Consider the following 26,055-nt stretch of genomic DNA (forward strand, 5'->3'; position numbering starts at 1 on the left):
TATTAGAACTGTCCAATTCTGATGTCAATATTGAAGTATCCTACTACAACTGTATTTTTGTCAAAGTCTACTTGTATTTATAATAGTTTTTACTTTTATGTACTTAGTTGTTATGTTGTTTGGTGCATACAGCTTTATGACTTTTATTTTCTTCATCATTTACTAACTTTTATGATTGCATAATGAACCCAGAGCAAAGGCATCTGCTTTCCTAATGAAAGCATAATGATTAACTCTCCACAAGTTGATAATTCCTTCCCCACAGAATATCCAGGCATTTTTTGCTTCTTTTAAATATAAAAGGACATGCAAGGACCACCAGATATTTATTGAAGACTTACATCAAGTGAGAGATATCAAGATAAACAAGTAAAAAGATCCCAAAGGAAATATAATTCAAGACACAAAAAAGAACTAAACACACACACACACACACACACACACACACTTAGATTGTAAATGATATTGTACTACTAAAAGAAGACCAGGTGCTACAAAAAAGCAACAAATAACCTGAAAATCAAAAATATGATATAGTTGCCAAAAAAAAAAACTACAATGTAAACATAAAACAAAACCCTAAAAGCTTCCAGACATTAAAATTGCAACCTACAAAGAAATGGAAATATTTCTAATAGCAGATTACTCACCAACATCACTACTGGAAGATAATATTTTTCCAAATTCTTCATAAAAAAATTTTTAACCTAGAACATTTGACTCAGCCAACACCATCAAATGTGAGATTAAATAAAAAACATTTTCAGATTCAGGGTTTACCTCCTATACACCCTTGTTAGGAAGACACAAGAAAGTATTCCTTATTTTGAGATAAGGAGATAAGGAGATAACCCAAGAAAGAAGATATGTGACTTAGGAAGTAGAGCATCAACCACGTAAAAGAATAAAGGGAATTCTGTAGTCCACAGTTGGGAAATAGGTCTGTGGAAAAACAGTCCATATTAAAAAAACACAGGACTCCAGAAGGAAGGAGTAGAGGCAGAAAGAAGGTAACTTGAAGATCTGATACTGTGATTAAAAGAATACAAACTTAAAGCAAGCAATGCAAGAAATCAATTGGCAACCAAGGATGCAAGGAATCAAAAGCACAAAACAATGGACACTTCTTGAAACAACTATTTGAGGATAGGACCCAACTAGGTAAAAGATGAATCAAAGTGAAAAATCCAAGAAAAGATAAACTGAATAAAAGTGGCTATATTAAGGACCATTAAACCAGTTTAAATATAAAATTAAGGCTGGGGCGCCTGGGTGTCTCAGTCGGTTAAGTGTCGGACTTTGGCTCAGGTCATGTGATCTTGTGGTTTGTGAGTTTGAGCCCTGTGTCAGGCTCTGTGCTGACAGCTCGGAGCCTGGAGCCTGCTTCAGATTCTGTGTCTCCCTCTCTCTTTGCTCCTCCCCTGCTTATGCTCTGTCTCTCTCTGTCTCAAAAATAAATAAAAACAGGGGCGCCTGGGTGGCTCAGTCGGTTAAGCGTCCGACTTCGGCTCAGGTCATGATCTTGCGGTCTGTGAGTTCGAGCCCCGCGTCAGGCTCTGTGCTGATGGCTCAGAGCCTGGAGCCTGTTTCAGATTCTGTGTCTCCCTCTCTCTCTGACCCTCCCCCGTTCATGCTCTGTCTCTCTCTGTCTCAAAAATAAATAAACGTTAAAAAAAAATTAAAAAAAATATTAAAAAATAAATAAATAAATAAAAAATAAAAACATTAAAATTTTTTTCATATAAAATTAAGGCTAAACATTTGTAGTAAATTAAAGGCACTGAATGGAATAAAAAATAAAGCTTGATAATATAAAAATAATAAAGCCACTATTTTTTAAGTGGTAATATGGGTAAAAGATGGTGTAAAGAAGTGAGAGAGCTAATTTCTTTGCTTTAAAAATGAAAAATGAAAGGGCAGGGAGTCAACCCACAACTGCCTACAAATGAAACAAAGAATTTTTTAAACAATAATCTAACCATTTCTTCTTATGCAGTTTTTCTTAATGTTAAGAAAGTTTCTTAGCAATCACTATCTCTTGTAATCAAGTAATATTTACCTGAAATTCAATAATTCCTTTCTTTTTTTCTCTTAAGACAAATAAAATTAAAATTTTTATTAAATAAAAATGCTTATGTTAAAAACAGCACATATAGTAGGATTCCATTTTAATAATACTTCTGTCTTATGCAGAAGAATGAACCTGGAGCACTTTCTTACACCATACACAAAAATAAACTCAAAATGGATGAAAAACCTAAATGTAAGACAGAAAGCCATCAAAATCCTAGAGGAGAAATCAGGCAACAACCTGATTGTTTGACCTCAGCCACAGCAACTTCTGGAGACTTGACATGTCTTCAGAGGCAAGGGAAACAAAAGTAAAAATGAATTATTGGGACCTCATTAAAATAAAAAGGTTTTGCATGGCAAAGGAAACAATCAGCAAAACTAAAAGGCAACAGACGGATGGGAGAAGATATTTGCAAATGACATAGCAGATAAAGGGTTAGTATCCAAAATCTGTAAGGAATTTAACAAAATTAACACCCAAAAAACAAACAATCCAGTGAAGAAATGGGCAAAATACATGAATAGATATTTTTCCAAAGAGGACATCCAGATGGCTAACAGACACGAGAAGATGCTCAACATCACTCATCATCAGGGAAATACAAATCAAAACCACAATGAGATATCACCTTACCCCTGTCAGAATGGCTAAAATTAACAACTTGGGCAGCAACAGATGTTAGCAAGGATGTAGAGAAAGAGGAACCCTTTTGCACTGCTGGTGGGAATGCAAACTGTGCAGCCTCTCTGGAAAACAGGATGGAGGTTCCTCAGAAAACTAAAAATAGAACTATCTTACGACCCAGCAATTACACTACTGAGTATTTATCCAAGGGATACAGGTGTGCTGTTTTGAAAGGGCACATGCACCCCAATGTTTATAGCAGCGCTATCAACAATACCCAGAGTGTGGAGACAGCCCAAATGTCCATCAACTGACGAACGGATAAAGAAGATGTGGTGGGTACACACACACACACACACACACACACACACACACTGGAATATTACTCGGTGATCCAAAAGAGCGAAATCTTGCCATTTGCAACAATGTGGATGGAACTAGAGTGTATTACGTTACAGGAAGTCAGTCAGAGAAAGATAAATATCATATGATTTCACTCATATGTGGAATTTAAGATACAAAACAGATGAATATAGGGGAAGGGAAGCAAAAATAATATAAAAACAGAGAGGGAGACAAACCATAAGAGACTCTTAAATACATAGAACTGACAAACTGAGGGTTGCTGGAGGGGTGTTGGGTGGGGGGGAAGGACTAAATGGGTGAGGGGCATTTAGGAGGGCGCTTGTTGGGATGAACACTGGGTGTTATATGTAAGTGATGATTCACTAAATTCTATTCCTGAAATCATTGTTACACTATATGTTAACTAACTTGGATTTAAATTTTAAAAAACAATGATACTTCTGTCTGTCTTTTCTATCTATATAACTGTAGACTATGATGTCTGGAATATTTGTTTAATGCCATGATAGTCACTTCTAGAGTCAATAGTGGGTATTTTTTATTTTTTACCCTTCTGTTTGAATATCTTAAACTTATTAGAGTTGCCTTTTTAATGCCACTGTTTATTCAGGTAAAGTGATTCTGGCCCTCACTCTTCTTTTTATTGCTCTGTAATATTTTTTAAATAGCTAATATAATTAATACGTATATAAAATCATATGAGACAAATATTATGGCAATAATAAAAAAAAACTAATATTTGATTGGAACTTTAACCCACATTAACATCCTTAGAGCTGTAAACAACCCTGTGAAATGATTATTTGAAGTTTATATAAGAAGAAACAGGTTCACTGCTGGTAAGTAGGATCTGAACCCAGGGCTGGAAACTTGTTAATATTATTATTCCTCAGTACTCAGTGCCAAATTTCTGCTTTTTGGTTTTTTTAGTGCCAAATTTCTTATATTCCCTAATGTTGCCCTTCATTAAAACAAAGCAACAAAAAACTGCAGCTATCTAATTTAGACATTAGTAAACAGGTCAGAATATTTTGAAAAAAAAAAAACTTCAAAAAACAGTGATGGATTTTCATTTTCTTTTCCAAGGGAAGAAAACCTTCTCTTCCATTCTACAAAGTAATGTAAACGTCATCTGTTTCTGGATCCTCCTCTACACAACACACTGCCATGTGACAGAACTTTAGACTAACTGCTAAAGGTTTTTAAAAGTTTTCTGAGCCAGATGCAATTTTATTTTTAACAACTACTATGCATTCATTGGTTGCAAGCCGGTGTAAAATATTCCTTACAACGTAAAATATTTTTATATCACTCTGTGACAACATCCTCACTTTGAAAAGCTGTAAACTGCACATTTTACATTCTTACTAAAACGTCTCTCTTGAAAATATTTCTTCAAGTCCCTTTCAACTTTAAATGTCTTAGGCAGAAACTCAAAAAGTAATGTCAACCAGAGCGTGATTTGCTTATAAACATGCGCAAACAACTGTTGCTAGGAAAACCTCAGAGTTCCTTTGCAAGCCGCGCTTAATTCTGAGGAAGGGAAAAGGGGACGCAGGAACCAGACTTTCCTCTCCTGCCCCTGAGGCGAAATGGAGTGGGAGGGGAGAGAGCAACGATTCAGACTTTATAGTCGCGAATATCAATCATCCTTTCAATATACATTTTGTAATGCTTTGCAAGTACCGTAATGGGCAAACAGGTTAGGGAGGAAGGAGATGGTGCGGTGAGCATTAGACAGAAAGAGATAAAACTGGGGACGGAAAAGGGAAGAATAAAAGGGTTGGGGTATTCCTGCCAACCAAGAAACTACCCCCTCTTTCCCGGCCTTCTTCACCTGACCCTTACCTGATCTTCCAGGATCCTGTTCTCCTCGTTTGCCACCGGGATGGCGAACCCATCGTCCCAATGCAGCTCCGCCAAGAATTCATTACTCATGATGGCAAAAGGATAGAGAACCTCCGACAGGGCGGGGAGGAAAGATCCACCTTCTCGTATAGCCTGGGAGCAGCACACGAGGCAACTCCCTACACCCGCAAATCTCCCCAGTAATTACCACGATAACCCCAGCAACCGCCCGCGTCCTTAGTTACCAAACAGGAAGTGCTCAAGCAGGAAGGCAAAACTTCCGGTTGAGAACTCTTGCCTCGGTCCGGAGCAGCTTTTCTTTTAAACTTCCGAGGAAGCGAAGCAATTACTCCACAGGTTCGCTGGGGTTGGCGGCCCCAGCATAACTATCCCTCAAGTTGCAGCTCGGGATCGTCCCCCGGGGCGCTCCCAGAGAGTGTAAAGTCTGTGGCGCCTGCGGTCTCCGGGGGACACTGGGAACGGGAATGGCATTGCGCCCCGCAACTGCTGGATCACACGCAGAAGATGAGAGCTATCGAAAACAGACTTTTCTTTTCAAGTGGTGTTTGAGTTTCATCCGTAGATGAAATCTCGTCGGCTGAGGTAGACTGATATTTTGAAGCAGAATTCACTCCCTAGAATCACTGATGTGTGTTTCCATCTTTTGTTTTAATCTCCTGGTCTTCCTCCCCGTGTTCATCTGCCCTTCGCAGCGTCTTAGCTGACCGCGGACATGGACTGCAGCAGGGTTTGGTAGTACCCCCACCCCCGCCTCACCACTCCTACACTTTTCGCTGTACGTTTTCTTTTTTTTTTTTAACGTTTATTTATTTTTGAGACAGAGAGAGACAGAGCATGAACGGGGGAGGGTCAGAGAGAGGGAGACACAGAATCTGAAACAGGCTCCAGGCTCTGAGCTGTCAGCACAGAGCCCGACGCGGGGCTTGAACTCACGGACCGCGAGATCATGACCTGAGCTGAAGTCGGCCGCTTAACCGACTGAGCCACCCAGGCGCCCCTCGCTGTACCTTTTCTATTAACATACACAAATCTTCAATTTCACATAAAAATCTGTATTTCTTCCTAGTCTCCAAAAAAGCTAGGCAACACTGAGTCCACATTATCATGAAGGCATTCGGCTGAAGAAGAGTCCCAGTTAGAGTGGCAAGCACTACACCTATTCAGTAATTTGAATTACCTGCTTAGCACTGGTAGGTATTTGAGTTTACCGCCTCTGTTGGTTAGCATCTCAGAACTGGAGAGGATAAAACTATCAACTAATCTAATCCTTTTATTTTCCAAACAAATAAACTGAGGCTCCCTGAGGTGAAGCGATTAAAGTCAGCAGAACCTAAATGCTGTCTGCAATGAGAGTTGTTCTTGGCTGAAATACCCTCTATTACGGCATCATGAACATAAATTAACTTTGCTTATCGAATAAGCAACTATCTGTAGCCTTTTTTGCCCTTTTGAATTTTATTTTACCATTATCTTGTTACGCTTTTTATTATAAAAAGTTTAAATATATATATGTGTGTATATATAGAGAGCGCGCACATACCCACCCACATACTCATTATCTTGATTTAACATTTATATTTTGCCACATTCACTTCATCTATATTATTTTGCTAAAGCATTTTAAAACAAATCAGACATCATATTTTACCCCAACTACCTGAGCATACATCACTAATGTTTAACATTCAATGTTTTCTAACACAAACACAGTATTACTATCACATCCGTCAAAATTAATAACATCAAAATTCTTGAATATCATCTAATAACTGTTTCATATTTATATTTCTTCAATTGTCCTGAAAATGTCTTTTTACTGTTGGTTTGTTATTATGCTTTTGAAATCTTGTAGTAGCTTTGTCTCTTTGTGTTTACACGGTTTTCCATATATTGAATTATATGGAATATTTCTCTAGTCTCAAAGACTAGATTTAGCTTTTTGTGTTCTTAAAAACAATTTATATTTTTAAATTCTAACACTAGAAACATTTTATACATGTGGCATATTTTACAGATATATTGAATGCAGCATACATTATTTCACTGAATGAAATTTCACTCAGAGGCAGCAGAATTCTATTATTCTTAGAAATGACTTTTATACATTTGACTATGCATAGTATATTTCATGAGTCAAAGTTTAATGAACAAATCCCTTTACTGAAATAATGCTATATCTATATATACAACTACCATTTTTAGAAATAATTTTCATATGCATGTCTTTATAGACCATATAAAATGCAGCACAGTGTGGTGAAACATCATTCACTGTAGAAAACGTTGTACTTATTCACATATACAACATTCTTAGAAATATCTTCAATAGATGGTAGAATTACCACGGCATTTTATTCCTCACTTCTGCAATGCCTAAATTCCCAATGTGATGGAGGAGAAAGCTTGTAGAGGAAATTTCAACCTATTTGGAATAACGAAATTTTAGAGTCTAAATAACCTTATAAAAGATGATCTTCTATTTTATAACAATTTACTCATTTCTAGTAATGAAAATGTTAGCATCCAGCATATATTAAGATGGCACATCGTTATTTATACTTGAGACTTGTTATGGCAGTGTGCTTCCTAAAATTATTAGTGTTGCTACTGCCCATGTGTCTTAAACATTCCTTTCTAATTTCTCATCCCCATTACTAATATGAATACTGAGGCAGCTGCCTCAGCCTGTGCCAATCTGTTGATCCACCCCTCTCAGTGTTAGCAGGAGCTGCCAAAATGCATGCTTGCAGCTGTCTTTGCTGTGTACTCCTGTAGGCCCAAGGACATAAGAAGTCTGGCAGCCAAATTCATGCAAAGAGCCACATTTCCTGTATCTCAGGGATTCTATCTCTTGAATTTCAGGATGACAATTATACAGTGTTGAATTTTGTGCAAAATGTCCATGCCTCCTCCTAATTCTACATTTCTGCCTTAAAATGATAGTCATGCTTCTCCACCTCATCACCATGGCATTCCATGTCATCTAGTTCCCACTTTTATAATTCTACAACTTCCAGATTATAACTCTATTGAACTTATTAAAATCTAGAGTTGGAAACAAAACCCAAAGTTTTTCAAGCCTTGTTGCTGACCATGAAATACTCAATTTAATTACAAAATGCTAAGGTAGATGCTATCCCTTTACTGCTTCATTCCCAAGTAGATAACTTCATCCAGATCACACTGTTCAGGCTAAAATATGAAGAGATTTTGGTTTTGCAAAAATAATGTGATGAAAGAAAGAAAGAAAGAAAGAAAGAAAGAAAGAAAGAAAGAAAGAAAGAAAGAAAGAAAGAAAGAAAGAAAAGGAAAGAAAAGGAAAAGGAGGAAGAAAAGAAGAAGAAAGAGGAGGAGGAGGAGGAGGAGGAGGAGGAAGGGGAGAAAAGAAAGAGAAAGAAAGAAAGAGAAGGAAAGAAGATAGGTGTATAAAGGAAAAGATATCCTTCACCTCCATGCCAACCTCATTCCCAAGAGGTTGCCACTGTTTGGCATGTGTCCTACCAGCATTTTTAAAAATAAAGCCATAGGGGTTCCTGGGTGGCTCAGTCAGTTGAGCGTCCAACTTCAGCTCAGGTCATGATCTCACTGTTCGTGAGCTCAAGCCCCGCGTCGGGTTCTGTGCTGACAGCTCAGAGCCTGGAGCCTGTTTCAGATTCTGTGATTCCCTCTCTCTCTGCCCCTCCCCCACACATGCTTTATCTCTCTCTCTCTCTCTCTCTCTCTCTCTCTCTCTCTGTCAAAAATAAACATTAAAAAAATTAAAAAAAATAAATCTATAGATATATTAGTTTTTCCTATAGAAACAGAATCATATTATAAATATTCTTTTGCAGCTTCATTTTATCACTTAACAATAGTGGCCATAATTCTGTATCAGTACATTAGATCCTTGGTCTTTTAACAGCAGCTTAAAATTCAATATTATCCATCAATTTTAACTTTTTAAACAATGCTACAATGAACATCTTGTAACACTGTATTTCATCAAGTCTGGGGTATACTTATTTTCATATTTTAGTATCTCTAAAATTGGGATGCATATTTCAATCAGTGGTGTCTTCAATTTGGTGAATAAGATATAACCTTGCACACCTATGTGTGGGCATTAAGTGTATGGCATATTCTTAGAAGTAAAATTAATGAAAAACATGTATAAGCAATTTTATTTTGATAGATACTATTAAATTATCTTTCAAAAAGATTTTACATACTGGGGTCCCTGGGTGGCTCAGCTGGTTGAGCATCTGACTTCAGCTCAGGTCATGATCTTGCAGTTGATGAGTTTGAGCCCTGTGTCGGGCTCTGTGCTGACAGCTCAGAGCCTGGAGCCTGCTTCAGATTCTGTGTGTCCCTCTCTCTCTGCCCCTTCCCTGCTCATGCTCTGTCTCTTTATGTCTCAAAAATAAACATTAAAAAAAAAAAAGATTTTACATACCAACAGAATATGGCACTGTTCTTGCATACTCTGTATATTATAAAGTAATATTTTACAACCTAAAGAGAAAAATGTGGTGTCTCATGTTTATTGACAATTTTATAATTATGAGACTGAGCATCACATTTATTCTGCTAAGAATTTATCAGATCCTAAAACAAATAGCGTATGATTTCACTCATATGTGGAATTTCAGAAACAAAACAAACGAACAAATAAAAAAAGAAAAACAAAAAGACTCTTAACTACAGAGAACAAACAGATGGTTACCAGAGGGGAGGTGGGTGGGGAGTAGGTGAAACAAGTCAAGAGGATTAAGAGTACACTTATGATGAACACTGAGTAATGTCCAGAATTGAATTACTATATTATACACCTGAAACTAATATAACACTGTACATTGATTATACTGGAATTTTTAAAAATAAAAATAAATAAAATGTATCGTATCCTTTGCCCATTTACTCCATTAGGTTGTCTTTTCTTTTTGCAGTGCTTTCTATTTTATGGACAGTATTCTCTGTGTATGTTTGTATCTGACATGTGTGTATGAACAATATTTTTCTCCCAATCTGTTTTTGGGGTTTTTAAAACTTTACTTTTGGTATATTTTGCCATAAACACCTCAGAAACTGCTATTGTCACCATTAGTATGCTTCATATTCCAACAGGTAAGTTTGTCATCAACTTGCCAGATCTGTGGGCTGCATTCAGCTCAGCTTTTCCTTCCCTAGTTCTTCTCTCCACTTTTAGGACTGTCCGTTTCCCATTAACCTCTCAATTTCATTTGTTCCTTTATCTTGTCCTAATTAGCTTCTTAATGTTGCTTTCCCCAAGATGCAAAGCCTGCCTCTCTACTCCTCTCTTCTTACACTTGCTTCCTCGGTGATCATATCCATTTTCATGGCTTTAAATACCACGATTTCTGGGGTGCCTGGGTGACTCAGTTGGTTAAGCATCTGACTTTGGCTCAGGTCATGATCTTGCAGTTCGTGGGTTCAAGCCCCGCATCAGGCTCTATGCTGACAGCTTGGAGCCTGGAGCCTGCTTTGGATTCTGTGTCTCCCTCTCTCTCTGCCCTTCCTCCATTCACACTCTGTCTCTCTCTCAAAAAATAAACATTAAAAAAAGTTTTTTAAATAATAAATACCACAGGTTTCTTTAACGACTTCCATTAGCATTTCTCTGTCACAGATCTTTCTTCTACACTCCAAACGTATATCCAACTGCCTTCCTAACAGTTCCATTGAGATGTCTCCTAGATGAGATGTCTCAAATCTAATACACAGGCCCAAGACAAAATTCTTGATTTCATCCCACACATATTCCAAGCCTCTTTTTCAGTCTTCCCTAGCACAGTAGAACCAAAACCATATACCCAGTTGTACAAAATCAGATCCCACCTGTCAATACCGATTTCTATCCTCTTCCTCACCTCCCACCTCCAATACATCACTAGGACATATCACTTCCACCCGCAGGACTATATTGATTCTACTTCTCTCCATCGCCACCGCCGCCACTCCAATCCATCTCCCCACTTCCACTCTTGTTCCCCTAAAATCCATTCTCCCTCAACAGTTAAGGTAATCTTTTATTTCCAACAACTCATTTTGAAATGTTTCCCACATACAGAAAAGTCAAAATAATTTTACAGTGAGCATCAATATCCCCTTGATCTAGATGTTTCCTAGATCCTACCATTAACTTTTTACTACACTTGTCTATCAATCTATTCATTCATCAGTCTGTGTTGATGCATTTCAAAGTAAATTGCAAGAATAAATATACTCTCCACCTAAATGCTTCACCACACATGTTTACTTTTGTTTATATTCTTTCCTATATAGGTAACATTTATATACAAGGAAATACACAAATCTTGTGTTTTGACATATGCATACATCCAGTTAACCTAAACTCTTAAGATGTAGAACTTACCACTACTCTAAAAGTTCCCACTTGCCTCTTTCCAGTCAATCCTGGCTTTCACCTCCCCCAACCCCCAGAGGCAACTACTATTCCAATGTTTTCTCTATCATAAATTAGTTTCTTCTCTTTTAAAACTTCAAATAAATGGAAAAGTACTATGTTGTGCCATTTTGCAATGTGTTGCCTTTCAGCTCCAAATTTACCCATTTTGTCTGCTCTGTGAAGACAGATATGGGCTCTTCAAATATTTCTCCTTTGACCATTGGTACAAAATCAAGCTTTATCAACAGAGGGCGCAGAAGAGACCCTACAGGAGGGAAAATGTGTTTTTTCTTCCTGGCTCCAGTGTTCTCACATGGCAGGCTCCTGAGGCACGTACAGCTTCTCCAGCATCTGGTTCCTGCCTGGCACAAGCAGTATCTGTAGCATCAGGCTCCTGCAGTGCCGGTGGCTTCTCCAGCTCCCAGCTGCTGCAGTGCATAGCAGCTTCCCCTAGCACCTACCCCCACCCCAGCTTGGGCAGTTTTTCAGCAGAGTGCCTCTAATGAGACATCTCCCCATTCACTCCCCAGCAAGTTCAACCAGCAGCACAAGGAGTTTTGCCATTCAGTGAGCCCTGACAGGGTCTTCTTCCTAGGACACTCTATCTCAGAATTAAGAATGATGACTGCTCCTTATATCTGGTATTTCTGCATTTTTTTAGCTTATTTATTTATTTATTATTTTTTTTAACGTTTATTTATTTTTGAGACAGAGAGAGACAGAGCATGAATGGGGGAGGGTCAGAGAGAGGGAGACACAGAATTTGAAACAGGCTTCAGGCTCTGAGCTGTCAGCACAGAGCCCGACACGGGGCTCAAACTCACGAGCCGCGAGATCATGACCTGAGCCGAAGTCAGCTGCTCAACCGACTAAGCCACCCAGGTGCCCCTAACTTATTTATTTTGAGAGAGAGAACATGTGCTCCAGCAGGGGAGGGACAGAGAGAGAGGGGGAGAGAGGGAGAGGGAGAGGGAGAGGGAGAGGGAGAGGGAGAGGGAGAATTCCAAGCAGGCTCCTCACTGTCAGCACAGAGCCCAACGCGGGGCTCGGCTTCACAAATCACGAGATCATGACCTGAGTGGAAGTCAAGAGTTGGACACTTAACCAACTGAGCCACCCAGGCACCCCTCCTGTTATTTCCTCTTAAAGCAAATTTTTCACATTTAGTAATTTTACTTGACAACTCACCACAATTGGTAGTTAATGTTTTTATTTGCTTGTTTGCTTATTTTTTTATCTTTGCCATTAGACTATAATATGCACGACAGTAGGGACCATATGCACTGTGTTCACCCTATATTTCGAAACTAGAACAATACCTGTACAAGTAGTGCTCAATAAAAATTTGCCAAAAGAATAAACATGAATTAAAAGAGGCATTTTAAATTTTTATGTAATTAAATCTGTTGCTCTTCTTCAATAACTTTTGTTTTGTACCACACTTAGAGAAAGCCCTTTCCAGAACACTATAAAAATGACCTCCAATAGTTTTTCTAGTACTTTTATAATATGTGTTAAAATTTTAATGCACATAAAATTGATATTCGTGGTGAGAGGAAGTAGACTCATAGCTCTTTTTCAAAACAAATAGTAATTTTCCCAGCACCATTTGTTAAATAGTCTATCTTGCTTTTTGGTTTGAAACGCATCCTTTTTATATACTCAATTCTTATATATACAAAGGTATGTTTCTGGGTGTGTGGCATTTCATTGATGTATTTACCTATCTCTGTAAAAGTACCACACTGTTTTGGGTAACACAGCTTCTTAATATGCTAGAGTCAAACACACCATCCAACACCACCATCACAACTATTTTTGTCTATTCTGAAACACTTCTTTGAAATCAAATTGTTAAGTTCCTCATCCCCCGCCAAAAAAAGAGAACGACCCTAGGAATTTCACTGAAATTTCTTTGAATATACATAATAATTTCAGAAAAACTGAAACTTTTATTTTATTGTCTTCCTACCCAGGAAAATGGTGAATGTCTCCATTTTCTCATATTTTCCTTTATGCAATTCATTCTTAATATAGTTGTATATGATTCAGATTCAGAGTATTTACACACACTCAGAAGAAACTTCCAAGATCGCCAGTGGCTATAACATGTACTTCACCATGCAATGTTTTTATGCTTCTGCTGCTGAAGTAGTCACTCCCTCCAGAGGAATAGTCAATATTATGAAATAGATAATGACTTGGATAAGGACCTAACAGTCTTATGGGAAGAATGTCAGAGGAGTCTTATAACTGTCCTATTCCTCAACCTCCCTACTTGTGTAAAACACATTTGTAGTGGTGAATATATTGACCATTATCTATAACATCTTGCAAACCTGTACATTTCATAAGGCTGTCTCAGATATTTGACTGCTCTGATGCACCCTGTTAATGAAGAAGATGGATGTAAGTCTTTACAAAGGAACATTCACCTCACAGCCCAGTCTTATGCAGTATTTTTGAAATCACTGTTCTTTTTTTTCAATCTTTTTATCATTGTTTCTGAAACACAATAATTACTTAATGCTTGCTGAATTAATGAATGGATTATTCCCAAGGATTTATTTCTCCTGGTAACAGGAGGCCATAACTATACTTAAAACACTTTCTATTACAGAGAAACAGTAGAAGAAAAACCTCTCTACTTACAGACTAATATCCTTTTCTAAGAAATACATGTCCACAAAAGTTATTTTGCCCATGGTAACCACTGCTTTGTAAAAAAGTATTACAAAATCGAGTCAGGTACAGTAGGGTATGTGTGTGTGCACGCACACGTGTTCATACACACACAAATGTACATGTGTAAAATCAATTGCTGTAGATGGGTAACTTAAACAGCTAACAATTGTCTGTGACTATTTCTTAGCTGCAAGGACAAAGGGAAAAAGAAGGTCCTTTATATCAATTATTCTCACCTATCCAAAAACCACTTACAACCAAAGAATTGGCTAAACCAATACTATACAAACCTTTGACATTCATGGGTTCATACTTTTGCTAGTGGAAATACATATTTTACAGATTTTATTCATTTACTCTAATCCAGTAGATGGTGCTACATGTCTGTATATGTAAAGTACCACAAATGCCCTTTTTTTTCTTTTTTATCTTTTCTCTCTTTTTTAGCCAGAACTCTCACCAAGGTTTACTATTATAATAAAGCTTATTATTCCTGACACCTGAGCCAAATCTCTGGGTGTAGCATTAAAGATGTACTTAAGTAGAAAACCCCCCAGAAATAATTGTGGACCAACTACCAACCGAATAATCTATTAACAGTTTTTTTTTTCTTCAGCTCATTTTCACTCTAAAATGACAAAATCTTTAGTGTCACACAGAATTCTATGTCAGTCCATTAAAAACATCCAGATGCAAAGTCAGAATCCTTCTTATTCTTCTCAATATTACTACTTGCTATTATTATGAAGCAGCCATAACAATGATAATAGGTAACAATTAAAGTTTAAATTTAGGATTGTAATGGGTAGATCAATATGTAAATTTACCATGTAAGAAGATAACATACGGCAAAAAACATAGGTATATAAATTTTTATAAAGATAAAATTTATTGTTAAATCAGCAGTTAAGCTTGACCATACAAATTGTTTCTTTGTGAATCATCAAAACCTGAAAGCTTTATAAAAGTAGAGACTCTAGGTATCAGCACAAATAATCTGTATCACCCAGCAACCTGCAAATGGTTAATTTATGTTAATTACATATTATAAACACAACTAAACTGACATATAATCTGAATCAGAAGTTATATATTTTTTGTCTCCTTTTACTGTGCAGATTGTAATGCTATTAGCTAACAAATTCAAAATGCTTTGAAATCATTTTATTGTAAATCAAGGATAAGGGGACATCAACTACTAATATAAAAATTAGAACATTTTCAGTACTGTATTAATTTATTGTATTAAATTTTGATTCAGTTAATGGTGATATGATTTCATAATGTCCTTTTGCATTATTTAAATTTTTTTACTCTTTTCATTGTATCCAAAGAAAAAGGAGAGCTATAGTCACTAATTTTAGATGAGTTCTATACATAATATAGGTATTAATAATCTGCTGACCAAAGGCTTAATAAAATGGTTTTATTCAGTGAATTAGATCACTTTAAGGACTAGATTTTAATACAAATATAAGGGAGTCAGTAGGAACCTTTTAGTTGACTATTTTGTCATTTATGCTTTCCTTTATTCATATTTTCATTAATGCTTTGACCAGTCCTTGAACAAACTCAAGGAGGCAAAACTGAATCAGTTATTCCTAAGTAGACTACACAACATGAAAAAGCCACGGTCTTAATCCAGGAATGACATCTTGATGAAAAAGCCAAAAAAAAAAATACAATTCATATAGTTGGTTATAATATAGATAAGATAAGATAAATCAACTTATATGTCTATTGAGAGCAAGTTCAGGGTTGGGTGCCACTAAATCTCCTTTGTAACTAGCTTACCTGGAAGCAGTAACATTGACCCAATGACTAGATGAACCACAGCGACACAACTTCTTAAAGGAAGTGGCTTGTTTTTGTCTTTCTGAGATACGATAATGGACATAAAAGCAGTTCTTCATTCATAAAAGAAACATCACATTTGTTAAAACATTGACCAAGCCCAGGGTGCCTGGGTGGCTTAATCACCTGAGTGTCTGACTCTTCGTTTCAGCTCAGGTCATGATCTCATGGCTCATGAGTTCAAGCCCTGTATCAGGCTCCATGCTGACAGTGTAGAGACTGCTTGGGATTCTCTCCTCCCTCTCTCTTTGCCTCTTTTTTTTAAATAAACTTAAAAATTTTTAATTAAAAAAAAATTGACCTAGCCCTTAAGTTACAAAATTGAAAATGAGGTTATTCTTTCCCTCAAAGAGTTTAACCATTAAGCAGAGAAGCTGCCTCCTAATTGGTAACTGCCTTCATAATCGATCTCTCTGATACCATTTCCACACCTCAGCAAAATAGATCTTTCTAAACCTCAAATCTCAGTATATTATCCTTCCCAATCAAAAACCTCTCTTTGGCTCTCAGTGGCCTCCTTAACATGGCTTATAAGGTCCACTCTTCCCATATTTGCCCAGCTAATGTCAACCTTCCCTGATGTAAATGTGCTTCCCCACCATCATATTTTCACTGTCATGGCACTTACACTTTCTACTTCTCCACCTCCCCTATTACACTACAAGCAACGTAAGTCAGAGAGTGTGTAGCTCATTTAACCCTGGCTTCCAAGCATTAAGCACACAGTAGACATTCATTCATTGATTCATTGTATAGTCATTGAGCACCTAATGTGTGACACGCTCCCTGTAGTAAGTGATAGGGACATGTATCAGTGAATGGAACAGACTAGGATGCTGCCTTCCAGAACTTTCATTAAATTAACTAAAGCAGACAGAGTGCACACAGTTTGGAAAAGCTATCAGGAATCATCAGGAAAGCATGTCTGTCTCCAGGTAGGAGGGCATCAGGGACAGATGAGTCACCTATTGAATAGGGTCTTACCTGAAACTTCAAAGATGAGATACAAAGGTTTCTGGTGAAAAGTTGAAGCAGAAAGTTGTGGAAAATCTTGAACCTGGGAGATAAAGGCAAGTGAGAAATTACAAGTAGTTCAACACTGCTGAATGGGGAATGGGGTGACTTTTGTGGCATAGCATTTGCCTAGGAGGGCAATATGAGATGAGGCTGGGAAAGTTGAAAGGTACCAGGTCACAAAAATATTTTCTTGTAGATAATAGGGATACATCAAATAATTGTGATTGGGAGACACAAATGGAAAAGAGATCAGTAATGACGATTTGAAATAAAAGAGGCAGATGGTAAGACTTTGTGACTTTTTGGAGGTAGGACTAACCAAGAGAGTGGTCTTCTCATCCTGTTGGAAATATCAGGGACCAGTGGGCTTTGGATGAGAAAAGCTAGTTCCAAAATCTGCCAGCAATACTGTCCCACAAATAGCAAAGTTTTCAAAACCTCCTTAAAATTATACTGTCAAACTGTAAATGTGTTTTCACCTAGCTTTCTAAACCTTATATATTCTCCCATGTGTTTGACAATCCCCCTCTTTAAGTCATTAGAGCATGTAGTAACACCCATAGGTTCCTGCAGGTTTGTGTATATCATCAGTGTTCTTATTATCTAGGGTCCGTGGTAGACATGGAAAGGCAGAGAGAGGAAGTATATAATCTGTTTCTTATGCTGTCCTAGCAATTAGTAAAACAAATACTGGTAATGGACTGGTAATGGGCTCCTTTGCATTTAGCATTGCTTTTCAAAATAAAACAAAGATTCTTTCATTTCCCTCTTTGTTTTTTTGTAAACTTTTTTTATACCTTTATAATGAGCATTAATTATTTTATGATCAGAAGAGAAACACTTTTTAACAATATCCCCCCCCCCCACCAAAATCCTTGGCAAGTAATGAGGAGTGGTGAAAACAGTAAACAAAAACATACCCACCATATAACTACTATGTCAAAAAATGTAGGGTAAAGATACAAGGAAACGTGTGTTTGTCATGATGCCGTACACACCATCCATGTGAAACCAGTATAAAAACAAGGCTGGTATGGGGCCGCAGCCTGCACCTTCCATACTGCTATATGGAAAAAGCACCACTCCACAGGGCTAAGAAACTTGGCTTTTTCATAAAGCATTAAAAGACACTGCAGAGAGGTGGCCTGCTTTTATTCAATGAGCTATAGCTGTCCACATAATATGTAAGTTTACTCAAAGTACTTTTTATCAGCTGTCAATGTGTTTCTTAGCCTGCATTTGGCTATCTTTCACATAGCAAAGGAGAAAGCAGGGATTATTACATGCTTTTTTCCCTGGGAGAACTAATTGTTGCCTATTACTTGAGTGAATTGTGTTTGGAAGTAATTGCTTTTCTTCTGCTATGTTCTATAATATTCACATACAATCTACTCAGTTTGGTCAAAAGTTGATGATGTCTGCATATACATGCACCTAGACAGTTGGAAGTGGTTGAAACTGCCTGGCAGATGTTGTCGGTGTTGAGACATCTGTGAAGGTATACTGAATCTTTCCTCTTGCAATCTGTTCAGAGTGTCTGCCTATACTCTACTGTAGACTTAGAATTTTATGCTCTCCATTGTTTTTCTTCTCTGCACACTGAATGCTGATTTCTTGTTATTCCCATGTCATTACCATACTCCAAACTCCTTTGTGAATGAGTTTCTTAAGTTTCAGTGAGGATTTCTGAAAATACAAACTATTCTACCCTCTTTCTTTTAACTCTACCTTTCACTGAGGTTCACATAGAGGTGGTTAGTAATGGTAGGAGAAAAAGAGACAGAGAGAGAGATGCACACATTAACCAACAGTTTTCTTTTATGAACAAGAAAATTGGCCGTTTTCCTATTAGCATATGAGGAACCTAAGACTGTCTCTTGTTGTCAAGGCAACAGCTGTTCCTTGGGTAGCTGCAATAGAAAAGAAGCCAGAGCAATCTTTATAGGATCAAGTCTTTTTTATCATCAAATCATAGAAAGGAACCTTGAGAGTCTACCCAGGCTATTCTCCTGCCTTTAGTTAATACCTACTAAAATAATTTAAAGCCAATACAAAAAAAAAAGTCCTATTTTAAATAATTCTGAAGAGATTACATAGCTTATGTTGGTAATCATTTGCAATGTTTTATGGTTCATATTACTAATATTTTTTCAATCATTCCAACTTAAATCTTTCATGCTGCAGTTTGAAATCCACTTCCTATAGTTCTATTCTCAGTAGAAGTAAACAACTGTACACTTTTCCTTCTAAGAGAGTCTTGTCTATACTTGAAACAATAACAAAATTGTCTGACTTAAATTCCCCAGAATGAATAATGCTAGGTCCTTTTCTCTTTCCAGACATAGGTATTGTAGGTCTCTGATGACATCCTATATTCTGCAAGATGCTAATTAGGGAACCCAATCCACCTTGTTACTTATAGAAAGCTGACCAGTGGTGTCCAAAAACAGAAGAGTACCACCCCATTCTCAGTTTATCTACTCAAGTCTCCTAGGTCAACATAATCTATAGAATTCTATTCATCATAAGTTTTCGTTTGCTTGTTTGGGTTCTTTGTTGTTGTTGTTGTTGTTTTGCATAGACTGGCTAATGCAACTTTTGCTGCCTGGTTTGAGCATAATCACTCATTCCCCACTTGGCACTTGGGCAAATGATTTTTCTTTCCAAGTAGCCATCTATCACTTTTCCTTGTAGAATCAGGTCTTCTTGGTTCTTCAAGATGAAGTTCGCTCACTCCCTCCCTCACACTGGCAGGTTTAATGAGCATACTTTCTGCCTTCACTGTCCATGTCACTAATATATGCTGAGCAGTCACAGGAAGGCATCCTGAAAATATGTCTTAAAAGGGATCTATGTTGATCAGCCATGCACAAAAAAATGTATCACCTAGAACCAGATATTTCCTTTCTCTCGCTGGATTTCCTGTGTCATTTTGACCTATTACCTTAGTGTCTCAGCCATGGATGACATACTTTCTGGTCCTGATTTTTCTTGTCTTTAAAATGGAAGGCATCTGGCTGGTTCAGTTGGTTAAGTGTCAGACTCTTAATTTTGGCTAAGGTCATGATCTCATGGTTTGTGAGATGGAGCCCTGCATTAGGCTCTGCACTAACAGCACACAGCCTGCTTGGGATTCTCTCTCTCTGTCCCTCCTCCCTCATGTATGAGTGCTTGCACTCTCTCTCTCAAAATAAATAAACATTAAAGACATATATACATACATAAAAATAAATAAAATGGAGAGACTGCAAACATAGACTAGTAGTTCACATTTATGGATTCCATTCTCTATACTAGGCACTATACCAAGCACTTTATTTATATAAACTCGTCTTAGTCTCACAGCATTCCAGTGAAGTATATATTTATTGTCATTCCCATTTTACAGAAAAGGGAAGTAAAGCTTAGCATGGTCAAGATATCACAAGATATCGTGGCTACTGGGTGATAAACCAGAATTTGAGATAAGGTGGCCTGACCTCCCATACTTTTAATCACTTTGCCATGGGGGCAGGAAAGTGGATACTCCACTTACATCCTGCTATAACAACTATACATCGGTAGAATCTTTCTGGAAAGTAATTTGGTAATATGCATCAGAATCCTTTAAAAATGCATATCCTTTGCTCCAATATTTATTTTTTTTCATTTACCAAACACTTATGTGGTACTTACTATGTATCAGGCACTGCTCTAAGCATTTTTCATATATTAAAAATGAAACTTTATGACAACACTATAAAGTACTAGTATCTCTTAAATTTTACAGAAAAGCAAATGGGGCACTTAGAAATTGAGCCATTTTCCCAAAGTTTCACAGTTCATAAGATGTAAAGCTGGGTTGTAGCTGCAGAACCATATATTGATATATGGATAAGAGAAGACAGTAAATAAAATAATATTATGTTAAATCTATTTTTATTTTAAAAAATAAAAAAATCAATATTTTAAAAATATTTTACTTAAAAAATATTTTTTATTTAAAAAATATTTTATTTGTATATGGGCACAAAAAACAGACTAGAAGAATATGAACAACAGACATAAATGGTGGTCTCTGAGTTATGAATGGATGATTTTTTTTCTTAAATATACTTGTATTTTTCTTTCTTATTTTTACAATGAAAATATGTTTCTTTTCTAAATAGCAATTCTTAATTTAAAAGCAACCTAAAGAAAATCTAATAGAATATCTCTGGAGTCTTTTTGACAGCAGGATGGAGCTTACATTATTTAAGTTTACATGAACAACGAGGCTTGGCTGTTCATGTAAACTTTTTAATTTTAACTGGAAATCTAGTCTCCCTAGTCCACCCTTTTTTTTTTCATTTTTTTTATTTAAAATTTAAATCCAAGTTAGTTAACATACAGTGTAATAATTTTAGTAACAGAATTGAGTAATTCATCACTTATATCTAACACCCAGTGCTCATCCCAACAAGTGCCCTCCTTAATGCCCCTCACCCCTTTAGCCCTTCCCCCCACCCAACACCCCACCAGCAACCCTGTTTGTTCTTTGTATTTAAAAGTCTCTTATGGTTTGCCTCCCTGTTTTTATTTTTGCTTCCCTTCCTTGATGTTCATCTATTTTGTATCTCAAATCCCACATGAGTGAAATCATATATTTGTCTTTCTCTGACTGATTTCGCTTAGCTTAATACACTCTAGTTCCATCCATGTTGTTGCAAATGGCAAGATTTCATTCTTTTTGATTGCTGAATAATATTCCATTATATATATACACTGCATCTTCTTTATCCATTCATCAGTCAATGGACATTTGGGCTCTTTCCATACTTTGGCTACTGTTGATACAACTGCTATAAACATTGGAGTGCATATGTCCCTTTGAATCAGCATTTTTGTATCCTTTGGATAAATACCTACTAGTGCAATTGCTGGGTCATAGGGTAGTTCTATTTTTAGTTTTTTGAGGAAACTCCATCCTGTTTTCCAGAGTGACTATACCAGTTTGGATTCCCACCAGCAGTGCAAAAGGGTTCCTCTTTTTCCGCATCCTTGCCAACTTCTGTTGTCGTCTGAGATGTTAATTTTAGCCATTCTGACAGGGGTAAGGTGGTATCTCATTGTGGTTTTGATTTGTATTTCCCTGATGATGAGTGATGTTGAGCATCTTCTCATGTGTCTGTTAGCTATCTGGATATCTTCTTTGGAAAAGTGTCTATTCATGTCTTTTGCCCATTTCTTCACTGGATTATTTGTTCTTTGGGTGTTGAGTTTGAGAAGTTCTTTATAGATTTTGGATACTAACCCTTTATCTGCTATGTCATTTGAAAATATCTTCTCCAATTCCATTGGGTACCTTTTAGTTTTGCTGATTGTTTCCTTCACTGTGCAGAAGCTTTTTATCTTAATGAGGTCCCAATAGTTTACTTCTGCTTTTTTTTCCCCTTGCCTCTGGAGACATGTCAAGTAAGAAGCTGCTGCAGCCGAGGTCAAAGAAGTTGTCACCTGTTTTCTCCTCTAGGATTTTGATGACTTCCTATCTTACACTTAGGTCTTTCATCCATTTTGAGTTTATTTTTGTGTATGATGTAAGAAAGTAGTCCAGGTTCATTCTTCTGCACATTGCTATCCAGTTTTCCCAATAGCATCTGCTGAAAAGACTGTCTTTTTTCCATTGGATAGTCTTTCCTGCTTTGTCAAAGATTAGTTGGCCATATGTTTGTGGGTCCATTTCTGGGTTCTCTATTCTGTTGCATTGATCTGAGTATCTGTTTTTGTGCCAGTACCATACTGTCTTGATGATAACTTGTATTACAGCTTGAAGTCCAGGATGTGATGCCTCCAGCTTTGGTTTTCTTTTTCAGGATTGCTTTGGCTATTCAGGGTCTTTTCTGGTTCCATACAAATTTGAGGATTGTTTGTTCTAGCTCTGTGAAGAATGTAATGTTATTTTGATAGGGATTGCCGCATCCTTTATTGATATCAAGCTAGCAAGCAAGGAAGATTACTTGATTTACTTTAATGAAGATTTTATGTGATTTAGTAACAACTTCTAATTTATTAATTTGGGAAAGCCCACTTAACACGACAAGCCATTTAATTCCTCTTGTTACATCCCTGGGCTATGCTGAAGGGGGTTGCGATTCTAGGATACAGTAATCGTTAAGAGCCAGGTTCCAGGGATCAGGCTTCTATAGGTTCCATCCCTACATCCACCCCTTTTTTAGCTGTGTGACCTTGAACTCTCCAGGCTTTATTTTCCTCATCAGTAAAATGGGGATACTACAACACTAAGAATATAGGGCTTTTGAATTTATTGAGATAATATGTGTTAAACACCACTGTATCATCTATATAGTTGCTACACAGTAAATGGAAGCTGTTTTCATTATTATCACTTATTATTTTTTTAATGTTCATTTAAAAAGTACATCTGATGCCTGGTGGCTCAGTCAGTTAAGTGTCCAACTCTTGAGTTTGGCTCAGGTCATGATCTTATAGTTCATGAGTTCAAGTCCTGCATCGGGCTCTGCACTGGCAGTGTGGAGCCTGCTTGGGATTCTCTCTCTCACTCTCTCTCTCTGCCCCTCCTCTGCTTGTTCCTTCTCTCTCTCTCTCTCAAAATAAACAAACATTAAAAAATTTTTTTTAATTTTTTTAAGTACATTTGAGAGGCCCCTGGGTGGCTCAGTCATTTGAGCATCTGAGTCTTGATTTCAGTTCACGTCACGATCCCAGGGGCATGGAATGGAGGCCCCCCTGGGGCTATGCACTGAGCGTGGAGCCTGCTTAAGATTCTCTCTCCCCCCCCCTCTCTCTCCCTCTGTCCCTATCCCCCACCTGTACTCTCTAAAATTAAAAAAAAACCCTTTAATTTGAAAAAAAGGTACATTTGAAGTTCTCTAGTAAAAGTTACCATGCATTTTTTCTTTAATGTTTATTTATTTTTGAGAGAGAGAGAGAGCTCACAAGCAGGGCAGGGTCAGAGAGAAGGGGATAAAGAATCCAAAGTGGGATCTGCACTGATAGCACCGAGCCCAATGTGGGGTTCAAACTCACAAACTGCAAGATCATGTCCTGAGCCAAAGTTAGACACTCAACTGACTGAGCCACCCAGGTGCCCCACCATGAACTTTCTAAGTGGTATTCCCACCTGAAGAATTTAAATTTTTCTTTAGTACGTAGATTTAAAAAAGCAAGGCATCATATGTAATCAGAAGTATTTAAACTTATCAAACTGTCAACATTTTAAATGACCTTCATGTTTTCTAAAGCCAGTTTTAATAACCAATGTGATTACTATTCCTGTATTCGTTAATAATGGACCATTTTCATGAACTATTCAGAATCCATAGTCAGCCTACACTGATTGTTTTGACTATGCCACAGACTGTTTGCTTTTGCATATGGATACAGTCTTGAATCAAAATGTGGACCTTTATACACCCTAATCCTTATCTGACACCCATGCTGTATTGTTTAACTACTGCCAGTTTCCATGGGAAAAAAATATCAGGTTAAATTTCCTGTGTCTTATGGAGAAGAAAAAGATCAGTGAAATAGCTTTATCCTTTAGCACACTAGGGCCATTTTCAAGAGAGACTCCTTCTGTGTTTCCATGTAGGGAGTAATGAATGTGCGCGCATGCACACGCGCGCGCACACACACACACACACACACAAAACCTCTTTTTAATAAAATAAATTAAGGGAGTGGCATTTCCATCCTTCTAACACTATTTTATCTGAATTCAAAAGAAACAGCTTTGGGAAAATTCTTGCTGTCTTTTGCCAATAGAGTTGTTACACCAAAATCTGAACTGGCTTTTCAACTGGATTTGGTCACATGAGTCAAAGCAGAGCTTGTGTTGTCGTATGTCTCCCTGCTCTCCCCACTCCCCACATTAGATGAGCCTCACTGCTCTTCACCATAATCCTCCCAGCCCCACTCTCCATGTTGGTTGAGCCTCACTGCTCCAACAAGTAATGCACTTCTGACACAATGGGGGATGGCAGGGGAAGTGTGAGGAAAATCAGATAATATAGACACAAGCTTGACAGACTTGATTCTCTTCGAGTGCCACATTATGAATTGGCCATGTGAAACATGAAGGTATTATCCTGTCTTATCTGGTGGTTGAAAGGGGTGCAGCCTCCCTAATGGCATGGTTTTCGGCTTGTTGCCAAAGGATTCTCACTTTAGCTGCTTCGCATATTCACCCAGAATGCTGTCTCTTCACCTCTGTTAGCTGTTTTGACTCAAACGTGCTCCAAGATGAGAGAAGAGAACCTTTCAGGACCAGGTATTGTCTCTGCCAAGTGGGTCATATGAAGAGCAGGCCAATTCTGAACCCAAGTTAGAAATGCCTGCAACTATAGAGTGAGTTTAGGGACTCTAGGTTACCCTAAAGAGAACCTAGATTTCATAGTTTTTCTCACTCCCATCTATCTCCACAGGCCTGGCTTTAGTCTTCTCACAGGAAACTTGTCATTCTGGGATCACTATCTTCCTATTTCAGAGAGGAGAGTGTAGACACACAGGCGCACGCGCACGCACACACACACACGCGCGCGCGCACACACACACACACACACACACACACACACACACACACACACACGTTTCAGAGTCTGCTTCCAGCATGCTCCACAAGTGAATCTAATGCCTAATCTAGAGTTTGAGAATAGTTGCCCATAGCATTCCTATAGTTCCATCTAGAGACAAACTCAAGGGTAAGCTTTTTAAATTTATGAGTCACTCTGATAGAGCAAAAACAAAGTTCCCCTTATTGCTGACAATAATTGGAATAAAATATATAAAACTTTTGAAAAGACACCCAAAATGGGTACCTAGCTTTTATTAAATGTTATAAGTAAATGTCTCAGTTTGCCAGACCAGTAGCACAGCCTTTTTACATCACAATTAATTCTACAAAAACCAGCACACAGACCATCGTCTAGCTGTTGTTGGTGTAACTCTAAAGAAAATTACTTACTTAAGGTATCTGAGGTTCAGATTCATTATGGGTAAAATGTATTCTCTGCTTAGCTCACAAAAATTTTCTAAGGATTAAAGATAAATAAAGAGCCTTGCCCAATACCCAGTTGGTGTATAGTAGGCACTCAATCCAGACCAACTTTTTTCCCTTCTCTATTTCTGTGACATCCTTTGCAAACAACTAGACTTTGCT

General features: G+C 37.5%; 1 protein-coding gene across 1 annotated transcript in view; it reads right to left on the minus strand.

Moving 5' to 3' along the window:
- CCDC39 (coiled-coil domain containing 39) overlaps positions 1-26,055 on the minus strand; it is a 99,120-nt gene that overhangs the window by 41,105 nt on the left and 31,960 nt on the right. Inside the window, exon 3 of the mRNA XM_047100421.1 lies at positions 16,866-16,938. Coding sequence (XP_046956377.1) covers positions 16,866-16,938 — 73 coding nt within the window. The remainder of the gene's footprint in view (positions 1-16,865; positions 16,939-26,055) is intronic.

Source organism: Lynx rufus, unplaced genomic scaffold (genome assembly GCF_022079265.1).
Source record: "Lynx rufus isolate CCGP_SWC_20201006 ecotype Redwood Valley unplaced genomic scaffold, mLynRuf1.p SCAF_5, whole genome shotgun sequence".
Lineage (NCBI taxonomy): Eukaryota > Metazoa > Chordata > Mammalia > Carnivora > Felidae > Lynx > Lynx rufus.